General features: G+C 34.7%; 1 protein-coding gene across 4 annotated transcripts in view; it reads right to left on the bottom strand.

The window, feature by feature from the left end:
* Nucleotides 1–2,018: 2,018 nt before the first annotated feature.
* Nucleotides 2,019–12,134, bottom strand: part of LOC128858005 (mitogen-activated protein kinase kinase kinase 7-like) — a 55,428-nt gene continuing 45,312 nt past the window's right edge. For all 4 annotated transcript variants that reach the window (XM_054093894.1, XM_054093895.1, XM_054093896.1 and 1 more), the window contains exons 10-11: nucleotides 3,530–3,888; nucleotides 2,019–3,465 (exon numbers count right to left, since the gene is read on the bottom strand). In XM_054093894.1, coding sequence (XP_053949869.1) covers nucleotides 3,235–3,465; nucleotides 3,530–3,888 — 590 coding nt within the window. In that variant the 3' untranslated portion in view covers nucleotides 2,019–3,234. The remainder of the gene's footprint in view (nucleotides 3,466–3,529; nucleotides 3,889–12,134) is intronic.

Raw genomic sequence — 12,134 nt, 5'->3', positions numbered from 1 at the left:
TACTAAAAATACATTTAAGAAGCTCGTGTTAAATTTTAGACTAATCGGTTTAGCCGTTTTCGAGTAATGTTGGTCACAGACTTTGAAAACACCATTTTGAGAAAAACGCGTTTAAAGTTTGAAAAACACTTTACTTTACTCTGAAACGCCTTTTAAAATTTACGTTTAACTTCGAAAATATTCATCGGAACAATATTAAATTTTCTGTGTATCTGTAATGGTGGTGACTCTACATTTTATTGATTACATTGCGAATAATAAATATTAGTTTTGGAAAAAATAAATCCATTATTTTTGCGTAAAATTTTTGCGCAGATGATTCAAAACTGTGATCTATGATCGATCTTTAGCTTTTGGGCGACGCTATGACTACTAACATGCCGGTAAACTTCGGTTATTTCTGTAATTTTATCGACATTGTCCAAACATCCTTTAACATTAAAACTGTCTAAACGGAATCGCCGAAACCAAAATTGAAGGTAATTAGTTCTTACAGTATCGGAACCATGAACTCGTTTCACAATTTACGCGGTCTTGAGACCTGGCTTGCATTTTCGCTTTTATCACAGAAAAATTGTAAAATGTACCGAATTTTCTCTTTGTTGACTTCCATTGTAACTCCTGTAACTGACACCCACAACTGAATGGAACAAACAAATAATAGCAAAAGATTTTTTTTAGTGTGAAATGCCACCTTGTCAACGAGCACAAACTTTAATTTGTTTGATCGATACTTTACGAGATATCGATCACTACAGCCATCTAACGAGAAAATAAGGGATTTCTTACTCCTCTTTATGATATACCTACAAGGTGAAGTCCAAAATAAACAAGACTGAGCTAAAATAGAAACGACAGGAGCTTTATTCTGATAACTTCGAGTTTATTTAATCAAAATTGTACCCTCTGGCCTCGGTTTTCGAGTGTTTCAGGCAATTGATCGAAATGTCCTTCAGGATTTCGGTACCAGCCTTTTGGATGACTTCTACGGACACAAAACGTTTTCCTTTCATGGCCAAATGCAATTTTCCGAATAGGTAGAGGTCACAGGGAGCCATGTCAGGTGAATACGGTGAGTGATTGATGGTTAAAATGCGGTTTCTAGTCAAAAAATCAGTGGCAAGAGTGAATCGATTAGCATGCAATAAGCGCCAGCTTCCTTCTTCGCAGTATTCAGGGCGAATTCGACGAATGCGATGCAACAAACACTTCAAAACGCAAAGATAGAAAATTACATTCCTCGGCACTTTGACGCTTAGTTTCAGGTTCATGTTGGAAGCATCACGTTACATCGTAAAGGAAGTGAACGTTTTTGCTCGCCTCTTTAATGAGGATTTTCGAATGTTGAATTCTGGGCAATTTTTGGTTCTCAGTTAACTTATGCGGAATGAAACATGCACAGACCTTTCGTAAGTCCAAATTATCAGTCAAAATCCGATAAATCGATGTTTTGGAGATATTTAACTCCGATTCCATAAATTTAAACGATGATTTCGGTTCATTTTTGATAAATTTACGAACAATTTCGATGGAGTTTTCGGTGATTACTGATTTTGGGCGGCCCGTATGTTCATTGTCATTTATGTCCTCACAATCATCTCTGAAACAACTTATGAACTCTGGCACGAGATAGGCAATCATCGCCATAAACTTTTTTCATAAATTCAAATGTTTCGCTTAACGTTTTACCGATTTTAAAACCAAATTTGATATTAGCTGTTTTTTCGAAACTACTTGCAAAACGGTCCGATGACACAAACATAGTGACACTTTAGACGCAATAACTTTGTTCCACTGCACCGAATGTCACCAAGCTTTCCGTGGAAGTCAGCTAGGGATGTAACTTCCAACGCACTAACTTATCAAAACGATGGCGCCATCAAAACATTTTTATGACGCCAGTCTCGTTTATTCTGAACTTCGCCTTCACTTTCAATAAAACAGCATTCTTGTAACCAATTTTTTTTTATTTCAAAAGGTTAAAAGTTGGTATTAGAATAGTAAAGTAATTTTAAAGCCAAAATAAATAGTGTTTGGAAAAATGGTTTATATCAGATCAGTCATAACCCGACTTATAAGAAAACCGGCAAAATATTGTAGATTCTTGGTAGTGGAAGGCAAAGATACTATCCCCTTTGTATTGGTTCCTTAATAGGATTTTCGCAGTATTTCAACCACAACGTCACTTAGCGAATCTCTAGTTTGCAAAATTTTTTCTGCTTTGCCCATACAAATTTTTCGCTAGCGCATTGAAAGCGGCTCAAGTAAAAGTTTTTTTCAATTATATGTACTATAAATTGTAGTACACTGTTACAGATATTGAAATTTATATTTATTTTATATTATTTTAATTTAATTATTTACATACTTATCATACAATGATCGACGCGCATATAGCAGCATTTTTTACAATTCCATAATAATAAACTTTACATAAATACAGGTAATCTATCATACACGGCATGTCTACAACAAAAGTAGAACAATTGTCTTAACATACTCCCACATACAAACATGAATACATTCATTTATACATACACAATATGCTCCCATTTAGACATAAAGAATAATCGGAAGCCCTACAAACTATACCAAATCGGTTAATTTCTTATCATAAATAGATATTTTTCAAAGAGTAATCACGCAAAGGCTTCAGCCCTTCCTTTGCAAAATGGTCAGTGAAAATGAAATGTTGGATAAAGTAAAAAATTCTCAATGTTTTTTCGCGTTATATCGACAACGAAATTTATGGAATTATAATAAACCCTATGCAAATAATTCCAAACAGTTCTCTCGCTAATCCTCACTTTCTATGCAATGGAACAAGTGCTCACATGCCGGTTCGACTAAACGATTTCCATGATTTTATCAATATTTCCGATGAAGCGTGAGCCGCTGTAAGCAACACTTTGCTGTTGTAGTCCATGCTGTGTTAGCTCCAAAAATATAAAAATATATCAAAGCACAAATATTTTTGGCTGCCTGCTGCGGTCTTTCCTCAAATTAGTGGTATATAGTTTAACAATATATCGAATTATCCCTTTTTGGCTTTATTTTGAAACGCTGCTGTCACCTTTAAATACATCCTGAGATATGACTCACTAAAGACATCTAGCGAAAAACATTCAGAACTTTTCACCTCACCTAATATGTCAGCATTAACCAAAGATCAGTAAAATGCAATTAAAAGGACACGAATAGAAATTTCTAATGAAAATATGTCATGACCCAAGACTACGCATTCTGATTCGGTTGTATGACCACCCAGCCATCATCGGCGAGCAATTCTTGGTGCTGTTGCGCACTGCCAGCACCATTCGCTGGCGTCGTTCTCGCATTTCCGGCAAGCAACTCCATTTGTTGTTGTGCAACACCAGCACTATTCGGTCGTACGGCACGCGTCTGCTCGGCAAGTAAGTTTTCACGCTGTTGCTTCAAGTTATTGTAAAGCTCCAAAAGCTCTTGCTGCGAAAAAGAGAACAGAATTACGTTTCTTAATTAAGTAACTACGAACCAAATGCAAGCTTACTTTCTCTTGAATTTTCCTAAGCATTTCCTGTTTCTTTTGACGCTCTTCTGGATCTAATCCTATAAGAATTTTCTCCTTAAAGTCTTGTGCATAGTAGAGTTTTGTATCCACTCGCAAGTATTCTTTAGCCAAACGTCGATGTTCTCTGTAAATGGCTTGTGATTCTTCGTTGTCGGGTATGGGTTGTTCAGGCTGTAGTTCGGGGTCTAGCATCTCAGCGAGCGATGGATCATCTGCGTCATCGTTATCTTCCACATCATAATGTGTGGCGGCATTGAAGTCTCTTTCAGCCATTGAACTATTCGGTATCATCGGCTTGGTTTCGGTGACGGTGAGTCCCTCTTTGCCATCGCTCCTGGCTGCAAAATGAATAAAAAAATTTAAATAAAAATTACTTGGTGAATATACAAATTGGCTAAATATTTTAATATATAAAAATTTTAAATTTTACATATATACGAGTCAGTATGCCTTGGAAAGAATCGTTTCCGTACGATAACAATTATAATTTGTACAATTAAAAAATTGAGTAGGATCGCTGTATTTGGAATAGACAAAACTGGATGAATAGTTTGCGTTGGCAGTGATGATCCAGGTAATACAGGGTGGGCCATGTAGCGTTTGCTTTTTGAACCACCTATTTTTTTGAGAATGGTAACACAAATGATATGTCAAATGTGTTCATAATTTTCTGAATGGTTTGACATTTACGAAATGGGACGCAATACGCTTGAACAAAATTGGGAAATATTGAAAACCTATTTCCAAAGTGGCGAGTCTTCTTCTTTTCTGATTTTCACCTCGGTGCCTACGTCAATAAGCAAAATTGTCGGATTTGGGGCACAGAAAATCCACACGTTACTGTAGAGAAGCAAATGCATCCACAACGAGTCACTGATAGGTGCGGTTTTTGGTCTGGCGGCATCATCGGGCCATTTTTTTTTCGAAAATGAGCAAGGAGCCGCGGTTACAGTAAATGGCGAGCGTTACCGTGACATGCTCAACAAGTTGTTTCCAAAAATTGAAGAGGATGACATGGACGACATTTGGTTTCAACAGGACGGTGCAACTTGTCACACTGCCAAAGTTACACTCGAACTTTTGGCTACCGTTTCTGAAAACCGAATAATCAGCCGAAGTTCCGATATCAATTGGCCGCCTCGGAGCTGTGATTTAAGCCCGTTGGACTATTTTTTGTGGGGAGCCGTTAAGGACAAATGCTATGCGAACCATCCAGGGTCGATTGATGCCTTAAAACACGAAATCGAAGTTGCCATTCATGAAATTGGAGCACAAACAATCGAAAATGTGCTTAAAAATTGGGTTGATCGAATGGCCTACTGTAAAGCCAGTCGTGGCAGTCATTCGAACGATATTATTTTTTATTCATAAATGGCAATGTTCAATCTTCAAAATAAAAAACAAAGTTTGAAAAAATATTGATTAGTTTTTTTTATAGCCGATTCAAAAAGCAAATTTTACATGGCCCACCCTATATAATAATATTTACTTGATAAAATTAGTAACCACAAAAATAGCAAAAAAAAGAAAGAAAAAAACATCGAAGAGAGAAGGTGGCAACATTTTGCTTATCAAGAAACGTCTTGGAAATGTTCTGACTATAGATCTGTTGAAGCAAAAGGAAAAATGTAGTCCAATGTAACATGCTTAAAAAAAAATGTTTTTAAGGGGTGAATAGAGGGCTGTATCCCCATCTTAAAATTTAAAACCGCACCCTTTGGAGGCTTATAGTTTTTAAGTAATTTATTGTTAAAGTTCTATAATTTAGCGAAAAGTTGGTGTTGCCAGACACCTGAAATAAGAACGAAGTTCGCATGCAGAGACGTTCAGTCGAAGGTTGTTTTGTAAATCTGCAGTGGTTTTTGCTTTAATTTATAATTGAGAAACATTTTCGAAAATATAAACATATAGGTAAAATTGAATTTTACAGGAGCGTCGACTAGAAGGGTTTTGCAAATTTGTAAAATTTTTGGTAGGCCTTCGCCAGCGCTTCAAAAAAAAAAATAGCCCTCATCAGTCCAACACCGGCTACGTCATCCACAGTATTTTCGTATAGAACTCCTTTCCGCGTGGGCGGACTTCGGCCGCGCTTTAAAAAAATAATCCTCATTTGTTCAATCCACAGTATTTTCGCGTAGAACTCCTTTCGAATACAAATAAAAAAATAAGTGAAAACACGCGCATGAGTGTATATTTAGTGAATTTAAGTGGAGTGTAGAAAAATATATATTATAATTTGCCAAACTTTAGTGAAGTTCTCGAGGGCACTTTGAAGGCAAATAATTACCAATCAATTATTTCCGGAATAATTAGGAGTTACAAAAGTTGTCCCTCTCCCTAATATATCCCACTCTCTAACATATCCACCAAGTTTCATTAAATAAGTCATTATAGTTTGCCTAAAATTGTCTATGTTACATAATAGCAAATCCGAGCCGAAGCATATATTATTATTATTATTTATTTAAAAAAGTAAATAAATCACAAATTTAATTAAAGCAAATAAGTTTTAATACTATATATGTATGTTACAAATCATCAAGTGGACGTGTTCATGTATCTCAAAAACTTGCAAAGTAGCGGAAAGTGAGAGAGTAAAACGACATTTTATTTTGAGGGAAAGTTCCACGTTTTTACTGCATACATTTTTACTTGTAAGAATTTGCAAGTGATAAAAACAGCTGATCGCAAAGTAAAAAGAAACTCGAATTAAAATTTGCGAATTGAAGCAAAGTTCTAAATTCAAATAAAAATGGTGAGTAAATGGATAATGTAAGTGAATGTATTTTAGATAAAATTTATAGAGTTTATTTGATCCCCCAATGATATAGAGGTATGTAATTCTCAGCCGAAATATAGGGTGATCACATTGGAGGTACTTTTTCCAATAGGGGTTTTTTGACAGATCACGAGTAACCACTGTCAAACTAAATATAGTACATAATTTTTTCAGTATTCATTGACTTTTCATCAAGGAGAGACTTACGCCTCAACAACATTTACAAATCGTACAATTGTATAACGAAAATCGACGATCTGTGAAAAGTTTTCAGGAACCGAGTTTTGTTCAGCGGTGAGGCTCAGTTTTAGTTTAACAAGCAAAATTGCCGTATTTGGACTAAAGAACAACCTGAAGCCATTAAACCATTCAAGAACAGCCATTACATCCATTGAAAATAATCGCTTAGTGCGGCCTATGGCCTGGAGGAATCATCTGCGCATATTTCTTCAAAGTCAAGGCTGACGCCAATGGAACAGTGAATGACGAACGATATCGCGCCATGATAAACGACGTTTTGAAGCCGGAAATTGAAGCCTGTAATCTCACAACTCTTGGTTCCAACAAGATGGCGCTACTTGTCATAAATAAATAATTGGCGCGTACACTTCTGTTAGGTGTTTGGCCGAGCTCCTCCTCCTATTTGTGGTGTGCGTCTTGATGTTGTTCCACAAATGGACGGACCTACAGTTTCAAGCCGACTCCGAACGGCAGATATTTTTATGAGGAACTTTTTCATGGCAGAAATACACTCGGAGGTTTGCCATTGCCTGCCGAGGGGCGACCGCTATTAGAAAAATGAGTTTCTTAATTTTGGTGTTTCACCGAGATTCGAACCAACGTTCTCTCTGTGAATTCCGAATGGTAATAACGCACCAACCCATTCGGCTGCGGCGGCCGACCTTGTCATACAGCCCCAGTTTTTTCTAATGGCGGTCGCCCCTATGCAGGCAATGGCAAACCTCCGAGTGTATTTCTGCCATGAAAAAGTTAATCATAAAAAATATCTGCCATTTGGAGGTGACTTAAAACTGCAGGTCCCTCCATTTGTGGAACAACATCAAGACGTACACCACAAATAGGAAGAGGAACTTGGTCAATTTCGTCGTAAATAAAGTAAAAAGAAGTCGTAATAAAGAAAGCCGTGACAGTAAACTTTTCGAAGGTGTCAGTGTGTTAAAAGAGGTGTTGGTATCAGGTGCTTTTTTAATAATCACTAAACAGTAGCCAGAATCGCCAGCCGGAGAATAGCTATCAGTAATATCTCAAAGAGAAAACCAACCTAAATAAAAATTGAACGTCAAAAATCTTGGATATCTGATTGCCTGTTTTTTTTTTTTGAAGGCATAGAAGGAAACATGGTCGTTTGAATGCTTTCATGTGGAAATTTACTGAATAGCATTGACAAAAATAATATTCACTTACTTCTTTTATATTTATTTCAATTTTTTTATTATTAATTTTAACATAAAAACTATCAAAGAAAGCTTGTTCATTTGTGTAAATTAAAATCAGACGTAATGGCGTTGTTCTTGTAAACAAATTCTTACAAGTAAACATTTTGCCAGTAGGACAATGCAGGTTCCCATCATAATGAAATGTGATTTTACTCTATTTCTCTTTTTCTCCTTCCTTGCAGGTGTTTTGTTTTTTTGTTTTGGCAAGCCAAAGCCAACACAGTTATGCCAACATGCCTAGTAGTAAATAATAGCAAAAATTCACAATAATTATTGCATTGAGCCAATTGCGAGCAGATAGATTTTGCTACTTGAAAATAATCAGCCTTAGCTATTTGGTAGAAATGTTTAAAATAGTTGTAAACGGAGTAATTAGTGCACATATATTTGGGTAAAAAAAAAAATGTTCATAGCAACAAAACTATCTGCTATTAAAATTTATAAAGCACGGTGAACGAACAAATATTTAAAGAAAACTCATTTTTTCATAATAATACTTGCGAGAAATTAAGCAGCAAGAAATTTGTTTAATTTGTCAGTAGATTTATGCCCGAAATACTCGTACATATCTACATAGTAATATAATTTTTTTTTTTTGTTTTCATTAGTGAATATTCATGCTGGTTCACTATGGTTTTATTACTCGATGCATACTATATATTATCCAACAGCTGTGCAGATCATTTTGCTTGGCCGCCGTCATTATTGCCGTGGCGTCACACATTATTTTCGTTTATTTTTGAATACTGTTGTGTTCCGGTTTTGGTTTGTTTTGTTTTCGTCGATTGTTTTGTAGAATTATCGGGAAAATTTACCAGCAACTACTTATTGTGCACTTTCAGTCCTTTTTTTTTCAAGAAATTCAAGTATATTGTGCTCGGTATGTACTGAAATTTGACTGAATTACGGAATGCTTTGAATCGAGTTTTTATTTTGGATTCAAACGTAGTTGAATTCAAATTGGTCACATATTTGAAACAATGATTGAATGAGTGAATTTGAAAAAATTTGTCTTGTGGTAAGTACAAATCACCTATTTTTTTAGCGATAGTCAATTAAGTTCGCTTTTTATTTAGAGATGTCAATTATATAAACTTCAGGTGTGTTAAATTAAATTAAAAAGTTTATTTTTTTTAGTTTTCACTTTAGCTTTTAAATTACACGTAAATGCGTCTCAACGATAGGACCATCTGGGAGGTATATGGTATCTCAAGGGTTTTCACATGGGTTTGAAATTAAAATGCAAACCAAAAAAATGTATTATCTTATTAAATAATAATGCAACGAATGAGGAGCCGATCCTATGGCAAATCAAACGCAGAAAGTGGCGATGAATAAGTCACACGCTTAGACAATCACCAGATAGCATCATGAGAAAGGCATTGGAAGGGAAGCCGCAAGGTCGCGCTAGACCAAAGATCACTTGGCGAATGTCGATGTTGCGCGAACTAGCAAATACCGACATCACATGGGACGGAGCAAAAACAACAGCCTAGAACCGTATACAATGGTAGAGTCTTGTCGAGGCCCTATGCTTCTGAGCGCAGTGAACAAGGATATAAAAAACGTCACGTTTTATTGGTTAACATAATTTATCAAAAAGTAATAAACAGATTTTGTTCAAATTTTTTATCTTTTTCAAGATAAGACTGGCTAGTGTTTTAAATACGACGTTTTATCACATCTCATTTTTTACACAAAAATACACCTCTTTGTACACAACTCTATCAAAAAATCAAATTTTAGATTTCTCCTCCATCTAAACAAGCACTAAAAACACACATACCTATGATCTGAAAGTACCGGGAATGTTATGTATGTACATAAGTATGTATATGTATACAAATGTATTCTTACTAACAAAAATAATTTGGATTTTTTGATTTCGGGTGAACCTATCATGGGTTATTCGAATAACGCCAAGAGAACTTTATTCTGAGGGGCCACAGGAAACGAGTTCAAATTTTTGCGAAAATGGTTTAAAACTGTGATCTATTATCAATCTTTAGCTCCTGGCCGACATTTCTCTTAACATCAAAAATGCCTGAACGGAATCGACGAAAACAAAATTACACGTAATTCGCTGTTGCAGTATCGGCACCATTCACAATTTTAGCGGACTGGCGACCTGGCTTGCATTTTGGCCTTTATCAAAGAAAAACTGTAAAACGTACCGAATTTCGTTAACTTCTATTGTTAACACCCTATAAATCACCACCGAATGGAATAAACAGAAAGCACAAACGATTTTGTTTACCTTTTACCTTGACAACGAGCATAAATTTTAAATTGTTTGATAGATACTTTACGAGATCTCGATCACTACAGCCATCTAACGAGAAGATAATGGATTTATTTTTCCCCAAACTAATATACTTAGATATACTAACAAAAATAATTTGGATTTTTGGATTTCAGATGAACCTATCATGTGTTATTCTAATAACGCCAAGGGAACCTTATTCGGAGGGGTCACAAGAAATGTGTTCTGAATGGCAGAATTTTTGAAACGAAAATTTGCCAAAAAAATTTTTCATGTAATTTCATTAATTTCATTTCATTAATTCTATTAAAAACATATTTGATAATATACATATGCTTTTTCTACCCCTCGAAACCCATGTACCTCCTTAAGATTTGTGCTTCCTTCTTTGACTAATAAGTGTATTATAGTACACTGTATGACTAAAATCTACTTTTTTTATTAACCAAAAAAATATTTCATATACGGCTGAAACTATAGATTTTATATAGTAATTCTTAGGGGTGTGCGAATCCCATTCGATTCGAATCGAATCGAATCCTAGGAGTAGAATATCGAATAGTTCGGAATTTCCGAATAGTTTGAAATATTCGAATAATTCGAGCGATTTGAATTATCCGAAGAAATAAAATCCTAAACAGGTTATTCTATTATAGTAATTCTACATAATAAAAATAAAATAAATTTTCTATCATTTAATTATCGTTGAATATAACATTTATCAATAACATTTTGAACAATATAAATAATTATAAGCTAATAAACTTTTCTAATTAAAAATTTCTTTCTAAGAATACGTTTGCTCGCGTGTCTAAATAGAATAGCGTTATTTTATTTAAAATTTCGATATAATATTCAATCAAACATAACGAGTTATATTTTTATTTAAAAATAACAACCGAGCAACATTATCAGGTGATAATGAATTGCGCTTTTCAGTCACAATGTCTCCAGCAGTAGAAAACAGCCTCTCACTCTCAACAGACGTAGATGGAATTGGCAAATAACGTCGAGCCAGCATTGATAAGAGAGGATATTTAACTGATTCTTTTTTCCACCAATGAATAGGATCATCCCAAGGATCAATATCTGCTGAATACAAATATTGAATAAGTTCTTGATCAATGTCTTTCTCAAGGCGCAAGGTTACTGTTTCTTCTCTATTAGCTCGTCGCTGTTTCATGAAGTCCCAAAACTTGGTGGGTTTGATTACAGGAGGTTCAGCAACAGTTTCATGTTCGTTTTCAAAAACACTATTAAAATACTATTCACAGACTTGATAATTCTAGTCCTTGGAGTCCGGGACAAAGTTAGGACTCCAAGTATAGTTGCCATCAACCACCAAATAGTTCGTTGATAGTGGCTGTAGATACACTTGTCATGTAAAATAATACTATATGTTTGGAAAAGCCAATTGCATTCGGCATTTTTTTGATATGAAATTAATGGTATTTTATTCATGAACTTTAGTATTATTTTTTCCTTTCCTAAGCAGATATATGTAGCTTCCAAGTATAAACTTGAATGTACACTCATTAAAATTAGAAAACAGGTTTAAGAACAATACTGTAGTAGAGAATTGTAATATGCATAAGAGATTAGTGATTAACCATTCATCTAAGATAGAAATCATTTCATGTGTCGATCGATACGTACGATTAGAAGAATCGATATCATTTAAAAACCTATATCAAGTTATTTAAAACTACTAATTCTATAAAAATAATGATATCCTAACCGAAGATTAAACAATGAACTTTAAGGGGGTGGTAGGGTTTAGCGCTAAAAAAAAACACTTTTTTTGTGAATTTTTTACAGAAATATGGCTTAAGATACTTTAATAAAATCAGTTACATGTTATTGTACATCTTTTCAATAAGTTTTTAAAAAATATTAATAATAAAATATTGACAAATAAGCCCATGACAGAGTTTTTTTGGAGATATGTTTTTCGAGAGGTGCTCTGCGGTGCCAATCGGCATTCGTCGTAGAATCATCTGAAACTAAAAAAGTCGAATTTTTCAGTTAAAGTATGACGTAATGCTCCCTCCCACATTAATAAAATTTTTTTTTTAATTTTTGTAG

This window comes from Anastrepha ludens, chromosome 3 (assembly GCF_028408465.1).
Source record: "Anastrepha ludens isolate Willacy chromosome 3, idAnaLude1.1, whole genome shotgun sequence".
Lineage (NCBI taxonomy): Eukaryota > Metazoa > Arthropoda > Insecta > Diptera > Tephritidae > Anastrepha > Anastrepha ludens.
The sequence above is the reverse complement of the archived record's forward strand: the minus strand, read 5'-3'. Positions and strand labels throughout refer to the sequence as shown.